Source organism: Plecotus auritus, assembly GCF_963455305.1.
Source record: "Plecotus auritus genome assembly, chromosome: 2".
Lineage (NCBI taxonomy): Eukaryota > Metazoa > Chordata > Mammalia > Chiroptera > Vespertilionidae > Plecotus > Plecotus auritus.
The window spans coordinates 88,416,234-88,440,531 of record NC_137771.1 but is presented as its reverse complement, the minus strand read 5'-3'; the positions used below and the strand labels follow the sequence as shown (position 1 = coordinate 88,440,531).

General features: G+C 40.5%; 1 protein-coding gene across 1 annotated transcript in view; it reads left to right on the top strand.

Annotated features, from left to right (window-relative positions):
* The window catches only part of SMIM13 (small integral membrane protein 13), a 32,299-nt gene extending 13,773 nt beyond the window's left edge, over positions 1-18,526 (top strand). The window contains exon 2 of the mRNA XM_080654227.1: positions 13,584-18,526. Within this exon, the coding sequence (XP_080510353.1) occupies positions 13,584-13,771 (188 nt within the window). The 3' untranslated portion in view covers positions 13,772-18,526. The remainder of the gene's footprint in view (positions 1-13,583) is intronic.
* Positions 18,527-24,298: the final 5,772 nt, after the last annotated feature.

Genomic DNA, 24,298 nt, shown 5'->3' with positions numbered 1-24,298 from the left:
CTTATTTCCCTCTTGGGTGTTGTAAACTTGGCTGCCTGCAAGACAGTTCTATAAGTGGACTTTAAACTCATCCTTTTTTTCTTCCCTCACCTTCCCTCTTCCCATCTCAGGTCTTTTCTATGGGTCCTTACAGAATTTTGGCTCCACTTAGTCTCCCCCTTTCCTGCCATCTAGCGTTTTCTTTCTTTTGCTTTGATGGATCAGTTGCCACTCTTAAAAATATCACTCTGTTAATGGACAGGGCCTGGGCCCAGAGCTTGTCTACCTTGGGCCGGCCTGAAGTGTGTGGGTTCTTGACTTTGTGGAGGAAAGATTTCACAACAGGAACCCAGGTAATTTTGAGAGTACATTTATTAAGGCTGGGGACAGTGAAACAAGGGAGGGCTAAGGACACAAGAAGCAACAGGGGAGAGACTAGGTGGGACTGCTTTGGCTCTCTAGAAATGTTATGGGAAAGAAGTGAGCAAAGGTGGGACTGCTGTCAACTCAGTGGAAAGTCAGAGAAAAGGGGGCCTTGAGGATCTGCTGCCAATTGCTCCCTTGGTTGCAGTCTCATGGGGTCCCTTAGAGTTTAGGAGATTGGGGCGTAAGGTGAAGAAGAGGGGGGAAGGAAAAGTACCTTTGTTCTCTGGGAAACATTCTGGGTCCTTTGTCTTAAGGGTTTTAAAGGCTAGGGGTTCAGGGGAGGTCTTAGGGGAGGATCTCAATAGAATATTCATCAGCTTTATGTTGATGTACCAAAATGAGATTTATTCCTTTAACTTTATCTGTCCTTGAGTGTGATTGGCAAATGGCATTATTGGATTTCTACTATGTATCTCTAAGTAGGGTGATTTAAGCTATTTTACCCTCTAATGGGCAGCAGCTCCTCCTCTGGTTGTGGAGAAGTGTAAATCATTTACTCTTAAGTGTCCTTGGTTATGGAAGATAGGATTTTCGATTTACTAGATGGCTGTAAACTGCTTGGCCATTTAACTATCTGTCTGTTTTCCTATTCCATTTGCCAAGGAATATTCTTAGCTTCTTACTGTCCTGCCTCAACTACTTGCTTAAAATCTATTCTCCAATGGTTTCTCATTTCCCTCTAAATACAGTGCAGCTTAAATTTCTTACTGTGGCCTTCAAGGATCTGTGTGCTGCAGCCCTCTGCTCCATGCATCTTTTCTTTCTTCTTCCCACTACTCTCAACAGTCCACCAACAGGCCGACCTTGTACTTTCCTGGGTTTTCCATTGGCTCTTCACATGGCCAGTTCCTCTCATCGTTCAGGTTTTCACATCAACTGACCACATAGGTAGTCCAGCCAGTCACTCTATCTCATTTAACCTTAGTTTTCAGAGCTCTTAGCACTCTCTGAAATAAGCAGTTTCATTTATATGTTTCCCCAGTTTTGTAAGTCTTATTTGTCAATTTTTTTTGTTTTGTATTTAATGTATTTTGAGTCCTATCTAAGAAATAATTACTTACCTCAAGGTCACAAAGATTTTTCTCCTACAACTTTTTTTCTAGGAGTTTTATATTTTAGGTTTACCTATAGGTCTGCGATCTACTTTGAGATCATTTTTGTGTATGGTTTGAGTTAAGGATTAGGGTTCTTATTTTTTACATAATTATATCCAACTGTTTTTATTGAAAAGGCAGTTGTTGCAAATCAATTCACTCTATATGTATAGGTTTATTTCTGGACTATTCTGTTCCATTGACCTGTATATGTCTCTTTTTATGTCAACTGTGTAGATTATATAGTGTTATTAATTTCAAAATGTTTGGGCTATTTTAGGTTCTTTGCATTTCCTTATAAACTTCAGAATCAGATAGTCAAAATTGATATATTGACTCTATAGGTCAAGTTGGAGAGAATTGACATTTAATGTTGAGGTCCATGACCATATTATATCTCCATTTCTTAAAGGACTTTAATAATTTATTTAGCAACATTTTGCATATTTTGATATGTAGTCTAGTTCTTGCACTAATTTTGTCTAATTTAACTGTAAAGGTTTCATATTCTTGATGCTATTGTAAATGGTATTCTTTTAATGTTTTCTGCTAATATGTAGAAACAAATGATTTTTGTATATTGACAATGTATTCTGCAAAACTGCTAAATTCATTCAAATCATTGTCATGCATTCATGTATTTGCATATTGCCTTTATATCCTGCAATCTTGCCAAATTTCACTGTTCTGTAAGATTTGGGGAGGGGAGAAGAAGCAGAGAGAATGCCTTTATTTTTTTTGTAAATTCCACAGGATTTTTAACCCAGAGTCATGTGAACTGTAAATGAAGATTATTGTACCTATTATTTTTAATTTGTATGTCTTTTAATTTTTGCCTCATTGAACCTCCAGTACAGTTTTGAAAGAAAGGGTTATCAACTGATGGTTCTTAGCACCAATTCAGTGCCAACAGGAATCCCCAATTTTGGGTATGGTGTAAGAAGAAAACTTTATTATTCATTGTAAATAGCTCAATTATGATTCAGTATGGTTGTGAGGACAGCATGGCTGTGAGGTGGCCCTGGAGTTAGGTCCTTCTCTGGCTAAACAGCTTTGCTCTGCTCCACTTGCTCAGGTCTGGTCTGCCCCACTTTGCCCTGCCCAGTCTGCTCCACAGATATTAGGAACGTAATCTTCAGTCTTTGATAGGAAGGGAAAGTGAGTGTGCTCTTGGAGCCAGAGGGGCCTCTAGTTTTCAGTAACAGCGTTAGTAGCCTCATGTCTGGAGCCGAGCAGATAATAACTGACTAACATTTGATGAGTGTTTACTATGTGCCAGGCATTCTTTTTAGCGTGTTACACGTATTAATTTTTTTGTTACCATATTGACTCTTTGAGCGTGGGTACTGTTATCTCTGTTTGCTAGAAGAAGAAACTGAGACACATAGATGTTAACCTTCCCAAATTGCAAGTAAGTTGTTGAGTTAGGATTCATGGCCAAGCAGTGTGGTTCTAACATGCTTCTGAGATGTAAGAGGTTATGGTGATAATCTAGTTGACAGATAATAAGGATTTGATCTAGGATAGAGAATGACACTAGGAACGTACTGAAGGAAACAGATGGGAGATGGTTTATTAAGGTGGAATCTCTAGCACTGACGGGGAGGGGCAATGTGCCCACTAGAGAGATGGGGAGAGGATACAGTCCCTAGTACATAAATACAAAATCAAAAGAAGGAGCTAGAAGGTATGTATGAAAAATTTGGTTGTTATTTGTAATAGAGGTAATATTTGGATCCATGGGAGTATTGTGACCACCAAAGGGAGGAGAAAATTGAGGAGAGGTTTTAAAAGGCAACTTTAAAAATGTCTTACAGGTTTTGGATAAAAGAGTTTTGGATGTGGAGGTATTATGGTTCCACATTGTGTTGATTCAGTAATGGTATCTCCAGGGGCTTATCTTCTGGTGTTGCCCAGTGTGTCATTAAGAACGGACAGTAGAGGGAGCAATAGAGGGAGTGTTGTGGTAAGAATTGGAAGAGCATGGCTCTATTTTTACTTAGCTTATATTGTCTTAGAAGTGAACCTTAGCTGCCTTTAGAGTAAAATGAAAATAAGGTAATAGGATTGAAAATGGAAAAGAGCTTTATATAAATTGAGATTGATAGTGTGCCAGTTAGTTAACCATTTAGATACCATCATGAAGGTGGGATTATGTAAAACTCCATTGGGATGATTCCAAAAAGATAAGAATTTGTGATTATTCTGCATCTAGGCTTTTGACCTAAAAAATCTTGGGTAATGAAATCAAATTCTCATTCCCTAATTACCTTACTTTCACCATGAAAATCTAAGAAAATTTGATACAATTTTAAAATTCATTGTTTTGTTTTGCCTGGCTGGCCTTCTTCAGTGGTTATGAGTCACTTTTGAGCCTTTATTTTATCTAGAAATTAGGGATGATTCTGAGTCCTATTTATTCAGAGGCTTAAATGGAATGTTGAATGTACCAGTAAGAGCACTTTGTGAACTGTGAACTCTGTCAGAACTATTCCTCTGTTTGTGATGTGTTGATGGTGAGGATTCATCACTCAAGTTCATTACTACCCTCCTGCTGCCAGCCCATTTATCTTGCCTAGAAAAACAACGTATAGTGTAATTCATTTTTTGAGCCAACTCTTAGTTATTGGCATACACAAGTGAATGCTCCTTTGCTTATCCCAGAATACATACCCTCTGTTACAAGCCAGTTTTTCTGATATACAGTGCTTATTCGGTATGAGACTGGAGCAAGGCACAGACTTGCCTTAATTTAAACTATAAAAAAAACTTCAATACTTGTTTTAACAGTCAGCATAAATTTCTGATTAATCGTGGACAGTCCTTCCTCACACCTCCACACTTCTCCTTTTTTTCCTCTCTCTTGCCATGTTTTCGTACTAAATCCCAAGACAAGCTATAAGACACATGCCTCATAGAATAAGAATAAGTAAGGAGTTTCTGGTCTGCATATTATGTTTGGGTGGGAGGAATTTTATGAGCCATACTTCGATAAGAGTTTCTCTGCTATAGGCATGTAGGGTACACCAGGCAGGTCCCTTTTAGTAGCCTGAGTTTAATTTAGTGGTATTATTTCTCCTATCCTGCTGTCCCCTAAAAATGCATATACACACCTGGGAAAAGTTAGTCATTAAAGCGCAGAGTCCAAGTTAGGTTGGTCTATTCTTATGGTAAAGTCAGAGTGAACTGGTGATTCTATCCTTTGGGTCTGTGGTGCCTCTCCCCCTCCCAAACTCCACTGCATATTCCTCTGTCCTTAATTTGATGATCTCTTACAACCAATAACATGTAGATAGAATATGATGCTTCATTTTATATTATGTAACTTTCCACTTGTTTTCTCTTATATTCATAGTATACAAAAGAATGAACTCTGACTACATAAATGTTATAATAAACCATTTTGTTTAACCAGACAATATAATTTTACTTGGAACAAAGATATTCTTTTTTAAAAAAAAATATTTTCACTGATTTCAGAGAGGAAGGGAGAGGGAGAGAGAGATAGAAACATCAATGATGAGAGAGAATCATTGATCAGCTGCCTCCTGCACACCCTCTACTGGGGATTGAGCCTGCAATCTGGACATGTGCCCTTGACCGGAATTGAACCTGGGACCCTTTAGTCCACAGGCCAATGCTCTATCCACTGAGCAAAACTAGTTAGGGTGGAACAAAGATATTCTTTATGTCCAACTTCTGACCATCTATTGCATCATTCATCGCACATCCATTATCTTCTTGCAGCATTGCCCCACCCATCAGCATTATGTGGGCAGTGTCTTCATAGCTCCTCTTTATATACTCTGTCCAATTACTAATACTAAGGTAGTTTTTCCTGCCTTTCTGAAGTAGAATCTTCTCAAATAGTTGATCTGGTCAATTGTTGTTTCATCTCTTCCCCACTGGTGCTCCATTGCTAATCCTTTCGTCCTTTTCCTTGGCCAATCTTCGTAATTGATCTGCAAAAGTACTCAGGTATCTTCTTCACTCCATTTGTCTTCTCCAAACCTGTGTGTGCATCAGAATCATCTAGGGCTGTGGTCGGCAAACTGCGTCTTGCGAGCCACATGCGGTTCTTTGGCCCCTTGAGTGTGGCTCTTCCACAAAATACCACGGCCTGAGTCTATTTTGAAGAAGTGGCGTTAGAAGAAGTTTAAGTTTAAAAAATTTGGCTCTCAAAAGAAATTTCAATCGTTGTACTGTTGATATTTAGCTCTGTTGACTAATGAGTTTGCCGACCACTGACCTAGACTCTCGATTCCAATAATTACAGGCTGTTGTTGTTCCTTGTGATTAAGCCCCTATCCCAGTGGTCGGTAAACTCATTGGTCAACAGAGCGGCAAACCACGGCTCGCGAGCCGCAGTTTGCAGCCCACTGATCTAGGGAACTAAAAAAATGAGTAAGCACAATCTCTGTAGATTAATTTGAGAATTCAGGAAGAAGTTGTGGGAATCTGTAGTTTTTCAAAGCTCCGTAGTAGAATAAGATGAGTACCCAGTCTGAGTGATTCTTCTTGTGAATGACTGTAATGTGGTAACCACATTATCTCCAACTGAGGTCATTTTCCTAGATACTAAATGCTTTTGAACTTCCTTTGCATTTACATGTGCCCTTTTCTCTAAAAGGGACATGTGACTCTCATCTGATGCCATCTCCACCTCTACCCTAAGTAGTTCTTCTGCGACAGAGGTTGAGGACCTCTTGCCGTGTGAATATTCATCAGAGGTCACATATATGTTGAGATTTTAAAGGAATTGAGGCAGATCCCAAGAAAATTGAAGGTTTGGGTTACACTTTATCCAATAAAAGAATTGCCTGCCCGCTCAGGGATTTTGGGGCATGAGTCCCTTAGTGGAGACCATCCTTCAGGAACCTGTTACCTAATAAAAGTAGAGGAGACATTTTACTGGAGTTCTTTCTATCCACTCCTCTCTAATCTCTAAAATCACTTGAACTTTTAGGGGTAGGCCCTACAGCCATGTTCATAATACCTAACCCAGGTAATGCACATTGGTCTTGGGGCTTACACTTGACCCAAGTTGGGACAGAGATTCCAGGTTGCTTTTTTGAGGATATGAACTGAAAAGTCATATAGAGCTGGGAAAAAGCAGCTATGTGCAAGAGAAGCCTAGTAGAAAATGAAGCAAGCTTGTAGAGAAACACACAATGCTGAGAGAATGGTGTCAGTTCACAATGGCCTAGTACGAGTGCTTCCTTCCGTGTGTTCTATGAGACACTTCTATAAGCTATAACAGTTTTCCCCTTTTTGATTAAGCTAAAAGCTGTTATTTGAACTAAAAGCTGTTTTATTAAAGTAACAGGAGATGGACTATGTCTGCAATGTTCTGTTTTGTGTTTATCATAAGACTAGAGGCCCGGTGCATGAAATTTGTGCACGGGGCGGGGGGGAGGGGAGGGAGTCCCCTCAGCCCAGCATGCACCCTCTCCAATCTGGGACATCCCTCTCACAATCCTGGACTGCTGGTTCCTAATTGCTCACCTTCCTGCCGGCCTGATCGCCCCTCACTGCCTCTGTGTGCCAGCCTGATTGCCTCTAACTGCCCCCCCCCCAGCCTGGTAGCCCCTAACTGCCCCCCACTGCTGACCAGGTTGCCCCCAACTGCCCCCTCCCTGCCTGCCAGGTCGCTGCTAACTGCCCCCCCACTGGCCTGGTCACCTCTAACTGCCCCCCCTCTGTCCTGGTCACCCCTAATTGCTGCTCCCCCCGCCAGCTTGGTCATCCCAACTGCCCCCTCCCCCGCCAGCCTAATCGCCCCCAACTGCCTGGTTGCCCCCAACTACACCCCCCCCCACCGGTCTGGTCACCCTCAACAGCAACCCCCCCGCTGGCCTGGTCACCTCTTACTGCCCCCCCCCCCCCCCCGCTGGCCTGGTCTCCCCCAACTGCCCCCCTCCCACCGGCTTGGTTGACTTTTACTGCCCCCTCCCCCCCCCCCCCCCCCGCCAGCCTGTTTGCCCCTCACAGCTCCCCCACTGGCCTGGTCGCCCCATGCAGCCTGCTTGTTCAGTCGTTTGGTCGTCCCTTGGGCTAGCCCTGGGCAGCTGGGCTGCCGCCATCTGAGGCTTGCCTGCACCTCGGGCTGGCCCTGGGCGACTGGGGGCTGAGGGGACTGGGCACTGCCATCTTGTGGCTGTGGGCACTGCCATCTTTGATGGTGTGACAGTCAGTTAGCATATTCCCTCCTTATTGGCTGTGGGCGCTGCCATCTTTTGAGGGTGTGATGGTCAATTAGCATATTTCTTCTTTATTAGATAGGATCAGAACAATAAAATACTGTAGGTGAATAAGTCAAGGCCCTACTATTTAGACACAGGAAGTGTGACATACTAGGCATATGTGAAGGGATGTTAGTTAAATTACAATTTGGTCATTAAATGGTATGTACAAAAAATTTCCTCACAGTACCTGTCCCAAAGTTAGCTATTATTATATTTCCATGTCTAATTCACATAGCCAGTGAATCTTTTATTAGTAGTTTTATCTGGTGCTGTACTATATCCTTTGTTTTTTTTTCTAAGTCATGCTTTTCCTGGTATATACCCACTGGAGTTTTAGAAATGGTACTTTTTCCAAAATACAGGGTGGGGCAAAAGTAGGTTTACAGTTGTTCATATGGAAAATAATACAAGAATTAATAAAATATATGAATAAATAGTTTCACATACTTACAACTGTAAACCTACTTTTGACCCTTCCTGTACAAATGTAGTGTGTGGTTCTTCCATTCAAACTGCCTAGCATTTTTAGTATTGTCCCTTGTTCAGACTCTTAACACTGATAAAGAATCTGTTGTAGAAGCATTAGATTTTACTAATTCTAGACACTGTGATATGGAAATCCCCCTCCCCCATATCTTCCTCCCACCTCTCTCTCCCAAATTACAGCTATGTAAGAACTTAGTCATTTTACTTAGAGGACAACTTGTTGAACTTCCCTTAATGTAGTGAACACTACAGCAGTTCTTATCAACACTACAATTTATCTCTTAACGTTGCCCTCCCAGCCTATCTTTACAGTAGCCATTGTAAAAACGAAGCACAGTGGTTATTTGTTCTTTGTGGCTGCCCAGCAGATGAACTCCATATGTATATTAGGGGAATTCTCTATCATGATTTTTTTTTGTGGGAAACAGTGTCACTATCCACATGCTCCCCCGCCACCCTACCCTTGCACACCGTATGCCCAGGGAGAATAGGGGAAAATAAGGATACTTTTCAGGGTTGCTTAGCCCCATATTTGGGGGTAAAAATGAAAGATATGTGGAGTCGAGTGGTGTAACTGGTGTGGAGGGCAGTGGTAAGTGTGGAGGTAGTGGTCTTAACATGCTGCTCCACACTGGAGTTTCTCTCACTGGCCATCATGTTCTCAATTTTGACTTTATGATTGAATCCCTTATATTGTTTGGTTGTTATAGTGATTTAAAAAATTGGGGGGTTGTTGTTTTATTAAAATTGGGAAAGAGAGTTTGTGATCTAGTTGAATGCTCTTATATCTCCCTAAACGGACTCCTGCAGCTATCCTCAGTTCCTGTTTTTATAGATTTCCATGCTGGGAGACTTTGTTTTCTCATAATCATCCCAAGGGCACTATGGTATTTTATGGTGGGAACTCCAGTGGTGACAGCCCTTCACCATAGATTCTTTTTAGTCAAAAGACCTTTAGTAACCTCCCTTACTTTTCTTTGTGGTCATTTTATGCCTTGTAGCCACTTTTGCAATCTTTCATCTTTATAAGGTTAAGACTCTCATCTTTGAGCTTGACTATAATTTCCTTCATAGTAAATTCACTTTCATGATCTCTATGTGTAGAGATCATGATTGGGCAAATGAGTTCTTTTAACTTTTAGATTGGATTCTCAAAACTAACCTAAGAGTTAAGGGTTTTCCTTAGTATATGTTGACATTAATTTAAGCCACTTAATGGCATTGGGCTGTTTAAAACATATTATAAGCCTACAGAGTATTTATTATTTAGTTACAAATTTCTGACTTTTCTCCTGATTTTCCTGATTATCAAAACCACATGTGTCCATTGTGGAAAAATTTGGTAAGTACAGAGAAGTATTAAAAAAAAAAAAAGTGTAGCCCTAACCGGTGGGCTCAGTGGATAGAGCGTCGGCCTGCGGACTAAAGGGTCCCGGGTTCGATTCCAGTCAAGGGCTTGTACCTTGGTTGCGGGCACATCCCCAGGTGGGGGTGTGTAGGAGGCAGCTGATTGATGTTTCTCTCTCATCAATGTTTCTAACTCTCTATCCCTCTCCCTTCCTCTCTGTAAAAAAATCAATAAAATATATTTAAAAAAAAAGTGTGATCCCTACATTGATCTACAGATTCAGTGCAATTCCCTTCAGAATTCTTGCTGCTTTTTTTTTTTTTTTTGCAGAAATTGACAACATAATTCTAAAATTCACATTGAAATGCAAGGGACTCAGATTAGTCAAAATAGTGCAGAAAAGACAAAGTTGGTGGGCTTTTACTCGATTTCAAAACTTAACACAAAGCTACTGTAATCAAGATGGTGTGGTACTGGCAATAAGGATAGACATTAAGATCAATGGAGTAGAATTGAGAGTCCAGAAATAAACTGTAACATTTATGGTCATTTGATTTTTGACAAAGTTTCTAAGAGAATTTAATGGGGTTGGGAGGAAGAACAGTGTTTTCAGCAAATCATTTGGGAACAACTCGATGTCTGTGGGGAAGCACGGGACTTGGTTGGAATGTTTGTAAGGAGAATTCTCAAAAGGTCGGGGGTCTCTGAGGAGACCTTGCCGAAGGCAGCAGCCCCTACCTTGACTTTTCCAAACAAGTCTGATCCCCTGGGGTGTTTTGCTAGAATTTCAATGTTTAGTCTTTAAAGACTTGACCTTGTAAAAGCATATACTTTCTCAAGGATGTTTATCCTGCTAATTCTATCTGAAGATTAATTTTAGTTCAAGCTGTTATGACAATAAAAACCAAAGAAGACAGGCGAACAGGGCTACTTGGCGGCAATGGCCAAGTAGTGCCTTAGCCCTCTCTTTCACAGAAACGTGTATTAGGATAATCATTCATCCATCGTTCAAGGTCTGCTGGTCAGCCCTGGCAATATCCACATGCACAATAATGAATTTGGAACTCTCTCTCACACAACGTTAACTAAAAATAGATCAGAGACCTAAATGTAAGAGCTGAAACTCTTAGAAGAATACATAGGTATTCATGACCTAGGGTTAGTCAATGGTTCCCTCATATGGCACAAGCAACCAAAGAAAAAAATAGATAAATTAGATTTCATCAAAGAAGAAACGATAAGTTATGCTTTATCATAATTAAAATCTTTTGTAGTTCCAAGGGCATTATCAAGACAATGAAAAGACAACCCACAGAATGACAGAAAATATTTGCAAAATCATACATTTGTTAAGGGTCTAGTGTCAAGAATGTATAAAGAACCCTTACAACTTAATTATAAAAGAAAAACAACCCTATTTTTAAAAAATGGGCAAAGGAATTAAATAGACATTTTTCTAAGAAAAAAAAACAACCAACAAACACATGAAAAAATGTTCAAATCCCTAGTCAGTAAGGAAATGCAAATAAAAGCCACAAGGATAAACAATTCACACCCAGCAGGATGGCTATGATAACAAAAGGTGGACAATAAAAGTCTTGGTGAGGATGTAGAGAAATTGGAACTTCACATTTTGCTGGTAGGAATGTAAAATGATGCAGCTGTTTTGAAAAAGTTTCACAAATGGTTAAGTATAAAGTTACCATATGACCCAGCAGTTCTCATAGATATATACCTAAAAGAAATGAAAACATGTCCATGTGAAAACTTGTACACAAATTGTCATTGCATCCAAAAGGTGGAAGCTTTGTTTTTTATAATAGCCCAAAACTAGAAATTAGCCTTATCTTCATTAATTGGTGAATGGATTTAAAAAAAAGTGATTTATTCATACAACGGAATAATATTCAGCAATAAAAATGAATGAAGTAATGCAAGCAATAACATGGATGAAGAACCTTGACGATCTATTCTGAGTGAAAGAAGCCAGACACAACAGAAAACGTTGTAGTTCCATTTATAGGCATACATCAGAGATACTGCGGGTTTGGTTCCAGACCACCGCAATAAAGTGAATATTGTATTAAAGTGAGTGATACAAATTTTTGGTTTTCCAGTGCACATGAAAGTTAGTTTACAGTATACTGTAGTCTATTATGTGTGCAATAGCATTATCCTATATAATAAAGAGGTAATATGCAAATTGACCATCACACCCTCACAAAGATGGCTGCCTACCACCAGGCCGGCAGGGGGGTTAGTGAGGGACGACCAAATGACTGAACAAGCAGGCTGCGTTGTGCAACCAGGCCGGCAGGGGGGTTAGTGAGGGATGACCAGGCCGGCTGGGGGGTTAGTGAGGGATGACCAGGCCGGCAGGTGGGGGGGCAGTTGGGGGAGACCAGGCCAGCAGGGGGGGCAGTTAGGGGCAACCAGGTCAGCAGAGGGGGGCAGTTGGGGGCGACCAGGCTGGCAGGGAGGGCAGTAAGGTGTGACCAGGCCAGTGGGGGGCGGGAGGCAGTTAAGAGTGACCAGGCTGGCAGGGAGGGGGCAGTTGGGGGCGACCTAGCCGGCAGCGGGGGCAGTTAGGGGCGACCAGGCCGGCACATAGAGGCAGTGAGGGGCGATCAGGCAGACGGGGGTAGGGGGGAAGTTAGGGGTGACCAGGCAGGCAGGCAGATGAGTGATTAGGAGCCAGCGGTCCAGGATTGTGAGAGGGATTTCCGACTGCCGGTTTAGGCCCGATCCCTGGGATTGGGCCTAAACCAGCAGTCAGACATCCCCCGAGGGGTCCCGGATTGGAGAGGGTGCAGGATGCGCTGAGGGCCCCCCCCTCCCAGTGCACGAATTTCGTGCACTGGGCCTCTAGTATCTAATAAAACAATGTACATATCTGAATTGTAAAATACTTCATTGCTAAGAAATGCTAACCATCATTTGAGTCTTCAGCAAGTCATAATCTTTTACTGGTTGAAGGTCTTTCCTTGATGTTGATAGCTGCTAACTGATCACAGCAGAGGTTGCTGAAGGTTGGGTGGCTGTGGCAATTTCCTAAGATAACTATGGAGTTTGCCACATCAATTGACTTCCTCTCATGTGTGATTTCTCTGGAGTGTGATGCTGTTTGGTAGCATTTTACCCACAATAGAATTTACTTCAAAATTGGAGTCAGTGCTCTCAAGCATGCTGCTGCTTTGTCAACTAAGTTCATGTGATATTCTAAGTCCTTTGTTGTCATGAGAAAGAAACACCGATCGGTTTCCTCCTATACGTGCCCTGCCTGGGAATGGAACTCAAATCCTTTTGGTGTATGGGACGATACTCTAACTGAGCCACACTGGCCAGGGCTGTTTCTTTTGTATTCTCATTGAAGAAAACTTGCTTTTAGTCATTATTAGCAATGAGGTATGAATTTCCAAGGGAATAGCAAAGTGTATTATTTCTTCCCAAGAAAAATGCTCTCAAATATTTTATTTTAATATAGTAAACACTTTTACTTAGGTATCAAAGCTCATTATAATTTTAATGTAGATGGACTAAGCTTTGATTCTAAATTCTGTTACAGTAGAAACTGTTTCTGCCATCCCTTTATAAATTCAGAGCTTATCCGTATGCTTTGCCCCTAGTAAATGCTTAGAAAATACTTATTTTATAAGTGTATATTTGTAATCACTTATGGATAATAATGTTTTGTAATATACCCACCACAATTAACTGGAATGTTGTTAATCAATAACATGTAATAATTGCCAAACGCTCAGTGGATAGAGCGTCGGCCTGCGGACTGAAAGGTCCCAGGTTCGATTCCGGTCAAGGGCACATAACTTGGTTGCGGGCACATCCCCAGTAGGAGGTGTGCAGGAGGCAGCTAATCGATGTTTCTCTCTCATCGATGTTTCTAACTCTCTATCCCTCTTCCTTCCTCTCTGTAAAAAATCAATAAAAATATATTTAAAAAAAAAATAACATGTAATAATTATTCTTAATGTTTTTGTCTCTCTTTAGGTTGGTATTTTGTGTGGCATCTTTTTCTATCGAAATTCAAGTTTCTGCGGGAACTGGTGGGAGACACAGGATCCCAGGAGGGAGATCATGAACCTTCAGGGTCTGAAACCGAAGAGGACACTTCCTCATCTCCACACAGGATCAGATCTGCTCGCCACAGGAGGGTGCCTGCTGAGGAAGGCCACTGACCCCCACCATCATCCTGTGGGAGTGGCTGATGAAAGGCAGCGATCCTTGGTCTTTGCGAAAATATTGAGGAGCATTTGTACTTGGACTTCAAGTCCCATTCAAAAAAAAGATTTACATGTAAGCCATATGAACATAAGGGAATTTAAACCAAATTGGACCATTACAAATTTTATGTTAAAGATAATCTTTTGCTTTACTAGCTTTTACTTATATACTTATTCCTTGGCTCTTGGGCTTATTGTTTTTGCACTTATGTGAATCTGTTAAACATTACAGGCTTGAACACTGTATTTTATTAGTTCTATAATGTACTCTCCCCCCTCCCCCCCACACACATTTTAACTTTTCTGAACTTGGGATGCATCTCACTATTCCTGTCAACCAGGCAATAGCTGATATAATTATCCTAGCCTGTGTGTGTGTGAGTTCACAGCTTGTCATAGTGTCATCACTGTGTCATAGCTATCAAATGTGTCAGATTTAATTAGCATTTAAAAATGTCTCCTAAAAGATTTCACTGTGATTCAGCACTGAAATGAAGTTGTGTATGCAGACAAGCATGGAAGCAGAGCAGTGGGACATACATTTGATAGTAGCGAAGCAAATATCCATCGTTGGAGGAATGACTGCAATTCCATATTTTCTTGAAAAGCAACAAAATGCTTTACAGGCCCTAAGAAGGGAGGATAACCACAAGTAAAGTTGTACTACATTTTGTCACTGAGACACATGCAGAAGGATTGCCTGTCACACGCTAAGTGATGCAGTGAAGGTGGGAGAAATTGCCAAAACCTTGGAATAGATGAAACACAACTCAAAGCAGTGAGAGGCTGGTTCTGTCGATTCCTGTCAGGCAGGACCGTCATCGTTAAGGTGTCAAACATGGTTGTCCAAAGCTTCCTGCTGTCATTAAGCAGAAGCAGTGGTAGAGCACCCTTTCCAGAAATGCTTTTGATGACGCCAAAGGGGCCATTGTGAGGAGAAGGCAGGTATCGGTGACTGATGTTAAGAAGTGATTCATGAAAGTTGCACTCAGAGTATGAAGTTAGAGTATAACTTAACCAGTTTATTTCATAACACATATGCACAAGACTGTGATAAAAGTCTGTTTAATTCAAAAAGTTCTGTTTCAGTAAATATAAAATAAACATTCTACATGATATGAAAGCATTGTGTCATAATTTGATGGCCTGTGTTTTTTCCTTAGTGATACATATGGTGCATCTGACAAGTGATGGTATCTTAGCTTAAATAAGAAATAGTTTGTACATTTATTTTTTTCTAGGATAACAATTATTACTAACTTAATTCTAAAAGTGTCATCTTATAATGTTAAAATAGTTATCCTCTATGAGACATTTTTTTGGCAACCTATTCAAGACTTTAGTAGCTTTGGAATCTGAGAACTGTCTTCTACTTTAGGGAGGTAGGATTAGTCACTCCCTTTGTATGGAAGGACTTCATGCTCAAGGCATGTTTCATGGAGAAAACACTTCTTCACAAATAGCAATTCAGTGGCAAGATCCCAGAGATAGGATTGAGGGAAAAGGGAGAGTGGGTGAAAATGCCTGCTTCACTGTAAACTGACTTGCCAGGTCTGCATGTTTGTCCTCATTGAACTTTGGACTGAGTGTTTACTGGGGAAGAGATATGGATTAAAGAACCTTTCTGTTTACTGTTACCTGCTTTGTACAAGAGTGAATTGTAAAGCCAACTTATTTTACTAATTCAAGTTCTTTTTATATGTTTAATCTTAGTTTCTAAAGAACTAGTCACCACTATTTTATGACAGTGTGTAATTATGTTTGGTACCTCATACTTCATGCTGACAGTTTTGTTAATAGTTCACTTGCTCTGACCCAAGTGGTATTCCTGGTGCACACTTCTGTTGTCATTGTAGCCCTTTGTATATACGGAAAGGGAATTCACAGAGCATAACTTTGATTTTAAATATGTGCTACAGGCAGATCCCCAGCAGCTGAGAGTGGGGCATAATGTTTCTATTTTCGTTAACTTATTGGATGCCGTTTTCTATTTTTATGTGACTGTAGGGATTAAAAACAATGACACAAATTTCATGCATTAATTTTAGTGCTTCCTACTAGCTAAGTATTGCATTAAAATGATCATCAGTTAGAAAAAAAAGCCTAAAAATCTTCTTGGTACTGGGAAGATTCAATTAGATCTTTCATAGTCCAGTATTTTGAACTGTGGATTCTGCTTTATTGTGGACTAGAGGCCTGGTGCATGGATTCGTGCACCGGTGGGGTCCCTTGGCCTGGCCTGCGGGGATCAGTGGACCTCCACACCGCCACAGCCTGGCCTTACCTGCCAGCTTGTCGGACTCCAGCCCGCTGTCTGCATTGATCCCGCACAGCACAAAGTAGTGCGAGAAGCGGCAGGTGGCAGGGGAGGAGCCTGAGCCCAGGCTGGGCGCTGCGTCGCTCCCGCTCATCCTGGCCCTGCCCACCACCGTGGCCACACTCAGGCATGCAGGGGGAGTGTCCATGGGAGAGGCTCACGCCGCCACAGCTTTGCTTGCCAGCTGTGAGCCTGGCGTCAGGTGCCCGTTTGTCAGCTGAGCGGCGCTTCTGCTGTGGGACGCTTCTGCTGTGGGAGCACACTGACCACCAGGGGGTAGCTCCTGCGTTGAGTGTCTTCCCCCTGGTGGTCAGTGTGTGTCATAGCTACCAGCCGGTCATCTGGTTGTCCGGTCATCTGGTCACTTAGGCTTTTATATATATAGATATCTTAGGTTTAGAGAATAATTGCTGACAGCTTTTAAGTAGCTGGCCGAGCTTCCATACTGTTATCAGTATTAAAAACTGATGGCCAATGTAATCCCCCGAAACCTACAAGTGTCATCCACAAATTAAACAATTTAATCCATGTAAAGGTATGTATGTTGGTATTATTTATTAATATTTATGCTTCAAAAATGTCTTTTTAAAAGTAATTGTAAGAAATGTTCTGCTTTATTTTTTGGGGAAATATAGTTAAAAGCATTTTAACAGCTCACACCCTTCCATGTGTTAACTCTCAAGAGAGTTAAATCCCTGATGCCAATATGAAAATCCTCCAAACTAATTCCTTTGTTTAAAATCTTTTTTTTCCTCTGTACTCCTCTGCCCCCAATATTCTCACTATAGCACATATTTCTAAGGCCACTGAAAGAGACAAGAGAAATAGTTGTTAGCAGAATTATTTGTGTGGTATAGTGTTTCTGTTTTTTACCCGTTTTAGAGCTTTTGTAGCTGAACTTAGCGGAACTTCATAAGGGCATTTTCAGTTTCTCAGTAGGAGATGGACTAGCCTGTGGTTAATTTTAAAGTTCAGAAGTTCTGAGCATTAAAAATGCGGTCAAGTGTTAGTCGTGTCTAAATACTCATTAATAATGATGTTGATCAGGTATGCCATCTTTTGAGGAGTAATTTTAAAATTGAGGACTGGTCAGTTGTTTTCATTACCTTCCCAACTAACCATTCCCAAGGCTTTCTCTTTGCCTCTGAAACTCTTGTGAAAATTTCAGGTATCAAATATATTGGTAGCATTACTCTGACTTAAATGCCAAAAAACATTAAATATTTGTGTTGCGCAGTTAAGTGAGGTTTTTAATATTTATGTCCAGTTAAAAATAGATTGCATTCAGTGGATTTTATAGTGTTGTTTTCATGGTGGAAACATAAATATGTTATTTGGAGGATAGCCAATTCATAGGTGTGCCGACCCATTTCTTTAGATGTTATTAGGTTTTAAAACAGCTTCAAACTGTTACTTTGTTGAAAGGTGAGAATATATTAAATAATAGTTTCACAAATATGGCATTTTAAACCAAAACATGTTAAATGATTTGAAAGTAGTACATTTTTACTTTTAAAAGCAACATTTAAAAATTATTTTAAGTCAGTGATGCAGTATTTTTTGAAGTCAGTTTTTCTGAAGTTATGTTTTAATGTAACATGGAACCAATGTAACTTTAGATTTTCACTGTAAACTTTCATATTTGAAGTTCACTTAAAAAGCCAATGAAGCCCAGTTGGTGTGGCTCAGTGATTGAGCATTGACCTATAAACCCAGAAGGTCATGGTTCCATTCCTGGTCAGGGCACATGCCTGGGTTATGGGCTCGATCCTCAGTGTAGGGCGTGCAGGAGACATCAGATCAATGATTCTCATCATTGATGTTTCTATCTCTCCCTCTTCCTTTCTTTCTGAAATCAATAAAAATATATTTTTAAAAAGCCAATGAACAATACTAAAATATTATAGACTCAAGCAGCTAATGGAATAGTATTTTGATGGAGTCTAGAATGAAAGCACCTTGTACTGTCTGCTTCTAAAGTATCTTACGGCTTTTACAGCATAAAGAGTAACATTTTATCTTTATAAAATTACATTTTCCATGTGTTAATGTACATGTGCTTCCTGTTTTATGGCCAATGTTGAATATTACCCTCCAGGTCAGTTGTATGCATAACCACTCACCAAATACTGCTCCTGTGGTTTCTTAAAGGAGACATTCTGTGCTGTGCTATGACGCATTGTCATCTCACTGCTTGACAAATAGGTTTATAAGGAATTAAAATTGTGTGTTAATAGTTCTTTGTATAATAATATGTAAAATTAGAGATGAGGAGTGATCATTCACTGTTTTTGTTTTAAAACTGGTCAATATTATACCTAAAGCCTCTGTGGTTTGTTTGTATGATGTTTTAACTGTTACTTTAAACTGCACAGAATAAATTAAAATGAACAAACACAAAAGTTGTGTATGTTTCATTGACAAAGTATAATAAGTATGAAGCGTACCTTGGACATAAAGAGATTGGAAAGCAGCCATTATTCCCAATGGTCCATTTTTCAAACTCTAAAAAGCTCTAGGAATTAAGACAGCAGTAGTATTCTGAGTGTCATGAAAGTAATTGACTTAGAACCTGAAGGACATAAAGCATTAGAGCTAAATTACATTTACCATGTTTAGCCTTTTTGTTTCCTCTCATAATATAATAGATCATGCCTTATATTTTTATTAGTGTTAACCACCAGGAAGACTGAGTGAGAAAACTTACCAAAACCAAGAAAAAAGATTGAGGAATACCTTTGAAAACTAGTTTGTGATAAGAAACCATTAGTTGCAGTGGCTGGAGGCCAACTTTTGCTTTTTATCCAGCAGTGCTGAACTGCCAAGAATGAAAGATGGGAAAAAACAGATTGTGCCGAAACCGGTTTGGCTCAGTGGATAGAGCGTCGGCCTGCGGACTGAAGGTTCCCGGGTTCGATTCCGGTCAAGGGCATGTACCTTGGTTGCGGGCACATCCCCAGTGGGAGGTGTGCAGGAGGCAGCTGATCGATGTTTCTCTCTCATCGATGTTTCTAGCTCTCTATCCCTCTCCCTTCCTCTCTGTAAAATACCAATAAAATATATTTAAAAAAAAATTCAAAGTGGTGCTACAAGAAATGTAAGATTTAAACTTACTGAAAATAAATAAAGTGGATTTGTTTTAAAAAACAAACAAACAAACAAAACAACAACAACAACAAAAAAAAACCAGATTGTGCCAGGATCAGTCTTTGTAAGGTAGGAGTGTCTAAAGGGCAGGTCATTCGAGATTGCTGGAGAGTGGCTTTGGGATTTGGGCTGGGTTGTATGTAAGAGAAGTCGGATCATTAAGGCACTGATAAATTGGATGAATGGGAAGGGGTAGAGATTAAGGAAAAAATGTAACATTTGTGTATAATTGATAGAAGGAAGTTTGGGGCACAGACTAGGATTTTAGAGGTGAAGCAGTTCCGAATAGTTGACACTACAGCCAGAGAAAAGGGGAATCTGAGAACCACTCACTCTACAGCCATGGTGTGGATTGTCAGCGTGGCCACTAATCCGTGATAGCTGAAGTTAGGATGGAGAAGATGACCCTGACCTGGAAACCACGTCAGGGACTTGAAGACTTATCTCAAGGTCTTGGGATGACAAGGAGGAAAGAGCCACAGTCATTTTGGCTCAGTGGATAGAACGTTGGCCTGTGGACCGAAGGGTCCCGTGTTCGATTCTGGCCAAGGGCACATACCTCAGTTTGCAGGCTCCTCTCTGGCCCAGGCCCTGGTCAGGGTGCGTGCAGGAGGCAACCAATTGATGTGTTTTTCTCACATCAGTGTTTCTCTCTGTCTTCCCCTCTCTCTAAAAATCAATGGAAAAATATCAGGTGAGGATTAAAGAAAAAAAAAAAGAAGAGTTTCCTGAAAATGAAAGAGGAATGTTGGGGAGCTGTGATAATATTTTCAGCTTGCCCTTCAACCCCAGGTCTATAGGCCAGTGTATGATTGTTAGGTACAAATAAGTACTTCAATTATAAAAATGCTATTTATGAAGAACTTTGTTGGGGGGAGAAGAAAAAGAGGGAAGAACAGCAAAAGTTTCTCTAAAAATCTTAAAGGCAGAAGTAGGAGTTTTTCTGGTAGAGATGAGATTCCAGAGGGATGAAAGAGCATGTGCAAAGTCAGTGTCATAGGAAGGTGACTTGTCTGGAGAACTGTAGATAGTTGATTATTCCTGGAATAGTGATGTTATGGGAGACAATGGTTTGAGGCTGAAAAGATCTAAAGTACAATGGCAAAAGCTGTGAAGTGCTTGCCATGTGTGATGGAGAGCATTGCAATATTTTAAATTGAGTGAGAGCATTGAATCACTTGTTTAACATGTGTTGAGTGGCTACTCATGCAGGCATCTGGTCTAGGTGCAGATGGCTTAGAAAGCTCACAATAACTGCAGCAAAGAGGATTGATTTGTAGGCTCTCACTGTAGTCCAAGCAAGAAAATAGCTAGTGGCAGACTGGAAATGAGTGACAACCATGGGAAATATGAAGAATCAGTAAGACTTGAGATTGGACTGTGAAGGAGAAGGATAGGTGAAGGATGATTTTAACATCACTTTGAGATTGATAACATTGAGGAATGCATAGAGAAGAAGTAGGTTTGAGGTTGGTCTCAGGGGGATTGAAGGTGGAGAGTTCAGTTTGGGGCATATCTACTTGAATTTGAGGTGCTTATAGGCCACTAGGTAGAAATACTAAACAGTTGCAAAGTTAATGAGGGGCACGGTTGAAAGCAGATTTGGTGAGCATCAGTATGTGAATGTAGTTGAAGCTGTCGGTAAATAATAGGGTCTGCTGAGAGAGGCTAGAATAAAAGACCTAAGGAGTGGCCCCTAAGGAGCATGGAAATTTAAGAGGCTGGTAAAAGAAAAACAGGCTATTAAGGACATTGAGAAGGACTAGAAAGAGAACCAGGGACTTAGGTGGAAGAAAGGTGCTAGAAGCAAAATGAAAAAAGAACGTGAAGAAGAAGCCAAGTGTTCAACTGATACATAGTGAAGAATGATGCTGCTCAGATCTGACTGTTTAAAAAATGTGGCAACAGGAAATTTGCAGTAGTCCATGCAAAAGATGATGTGAATCTGTGCAAGGCTGGCAGTGAGGGCAAACTGAATAGATATTGATGGAAGTCAATTTGACAGATTTGGTGATTGATTAGATATGGGAGGTGAAGGACAAGGATGAATCATGGATGGGGGGCTGGTGGAGGACATAGAGGTGGAACATGTTTGAGGTGGAACAAGTGTATGTAAGACTAGCGGAAATGGCTAATTTAGATATGAGGATAATAAATGTCAGGAAAACTGAATTTCTACCCAAGTTCTAGAACTTGGTAGTTGGTAATTTATTTAACCTCTCTGTTTCTTGGTCTGCTAAAAGAGAATGATATGCCTAGGGTTGTTATAAGGAGTAAAATTTTAAAAATACCTGTCAAATAGCAAATTTCTTACTATAGGTAGACAACTCATAATTTAATCTCCCTCTCTTCTTTCCTTTTTTTTTTAAAAAATATTTTTATAGATTTCAAAGAGGAAGGGAGAGGGAGAGAGAGATAGAAACATCAATGATGAGAATCACTGATCAGCTGCCTCCTATACGCTCCCTACTGGGAATTGAGCCCACATCCCGGGAATGTGCCCTGACCAGGAATCGAACCGTGACCTCCTGGTTCATGGGTTGATGCACGACCACTGAGCCATGTGGCAGGGCCTTTCCTTACTTTTTATTCACCTTTGTAACCATAGAAGCCTTCTTAGTGACAACTTAGTCTAGAAGTTGCTCAGTTTCATATTCATCCTGCACTGAGGTAAGGAAGGCTTTTATTTTTTATTCATTCATTCATTCATTCATTCATTCATTCATTCATTCACTGAATGTAGATTCATTAGAATTCAATCTTACTTTTTTTGGTAAAAGTCAGACTTAAAATTCTGTGATTTCCTGTTTTGTTCTCTTAAAATTGGGTCAAGAATAGAACCTTGCACAGCAAAGATTTTTACTGTATTTTTCCATCTTTTACAGTTGCTCATTCATCCCTAGATGCACAGGAATTTTTAGCTTCTTGCCTTTTATAAAATTTTCCCAAAACCTTCAACCTAAATTTTCATAGAAACAGCAGTCCTTTTTTTATACTCATATTTCATTGTAATGTTTAATTATGTATTTATAATATCAGGGACCACTAAAATAAGCAGTTTTGGGAACCATTTCAATTAAACAAGTGATTTGGTGAGGACAGAAATACGTGAGCATAGGAGGGAGCAATCTCTGCCCTTGGTTATCCTCCCCACCCAGGCAGGTACTGTGCATGTTATCACAGAGCAATGGAAGCCCCAGCCTGGAGTCCCCTCCCCCTTCTGCAGAACTTGCCCTGCTGATGCGTTAGAGGACAGGCCCATCTGCCTGTCTGAGACAAATCCCCCTTCCCCTGCTTTGCATCCTATCTTCCTACCTTTTTAGCAAATTAACAGTCAGTTATTCCTTCTATATATCCAATCATTCTGTCAACTGGATAATTCTCTTCCACATTAAAAAAAATCTCATTAAATATATTCTATCTTGAAAGAAAGACTTCCTTCTACTCTGCCACCTCAGCTGCCCTCAACTCTTCACACCAGACTTCTCTAAGTAATTATTTCTGTGACCCCTGACACAAACTTGGAAGGACATTTTCCTGTCCTCACCTTTGCCTCTCCCCTGACAGCATTTGTCATGGTTGCTCAACCCTTCCTTGAAACATTCTTTTCCTTTGGATTTAATGATACTAACTTCTGGCTTTACTGGTTTTAATCCTGTCTGTCTGGCCACACCTCATTTACAGGCTTATCCTGCAATTAAATGCCAGAATTTCCAGGGAGGCAACCCTATTTGTGACTTAACCAGCCTCTCTCTTCATCAGTGGGGCCCAATTCCTATCTCTTCAGACAATAGTCTCCTCAGTTTCTCCTCTTGGTTGAGTTTGACACACCGGTCAAACTCAACATCTGCAAAGACAAATTTGAAAGTCATTCTGAACCTGATTTTCTTCCAGTGTCCCTGTATGGTTGCTAAAGTCCCATATTCAACACATCATCTTGTTAATTTTACTTCCAAAAAGCTTTTGAATCCACTTTCTCCATTTTTGAATTACCACCTGCAGGCAATGTGGTATAGTGGTCATGAGGGTGGCCTCTGGAATTAAGACTTCTGGGTGCTTCGATTTTCATCTGTAAAATAGGTGTGAAATAGTACCTATCTCACAGGGTTTGTGTAAGGATTAAATGGATGAACACACACGCACAGCACTTAGAATAGTGCCCAGCATATTGAGCATTCCCTACCATTCCATTCACCTGGATGACTGCAGCAGTGACTATCTCAGATCTGGTAGAGCTCCTTCCAGTCTTTTCTCCTCATTGTTGCCAGAATGATCTTTTTGAAACTCAAATATGACCCTGTCATCTCCTTACTTATAACATATGAATGGGTTCCCATTGCTACTACAAAAAGATAACAAATCCTTAACAGGCCCAGTGACATGCCACAGGATTTTGTTTCCCAGCCTCTCCAGCTCATTCATAACACAACACCCCCACACCAGCAAAGTGAGCACCCCCAGTTACACAAACCTGTGGTGCTCACCCTACACTCCCCATCACTGGTTCTTCCTCCTGACTTGAACACTCGCCATCCTCCTCCCCTTATCAGATTTCAGCTCACAAGTCACAAGACAGGGAAGCTTTTCTGAACCCACCCCACCCCTTTCCCAAGCAGTTCCTTTGTTACATTGCTCACAGTCTTCTTTCCGTCAGTGGTGTGATCCCCAGACAAGAATCAAACATTTGTTGGTGGATTTATTTTATTAAGTACCATCATCCCCACTATACTGAATTAATATTTCAAGGTAAGATAGAATTTATGTCAAATAACATTCTAATCCACAAACTACGAGTACATATATTTGACCTTTTAGTCAGAATCTGAGTCTCAAATCAGAGTCCTTTTTAGCATCTCCAGAAAATGGTTACCATTTTATTTGATAAATGAACACAAAAGTATATGTTAATGAGATACTTAACTTTGCAAGCCCCTCAGTCTTTCTGTGAATTCTGTGTCCCTTACTCCATTCTGTCTGAAAAGATGAAAAGATCCTGTGAGTTCCTGTGAGAACAGCAG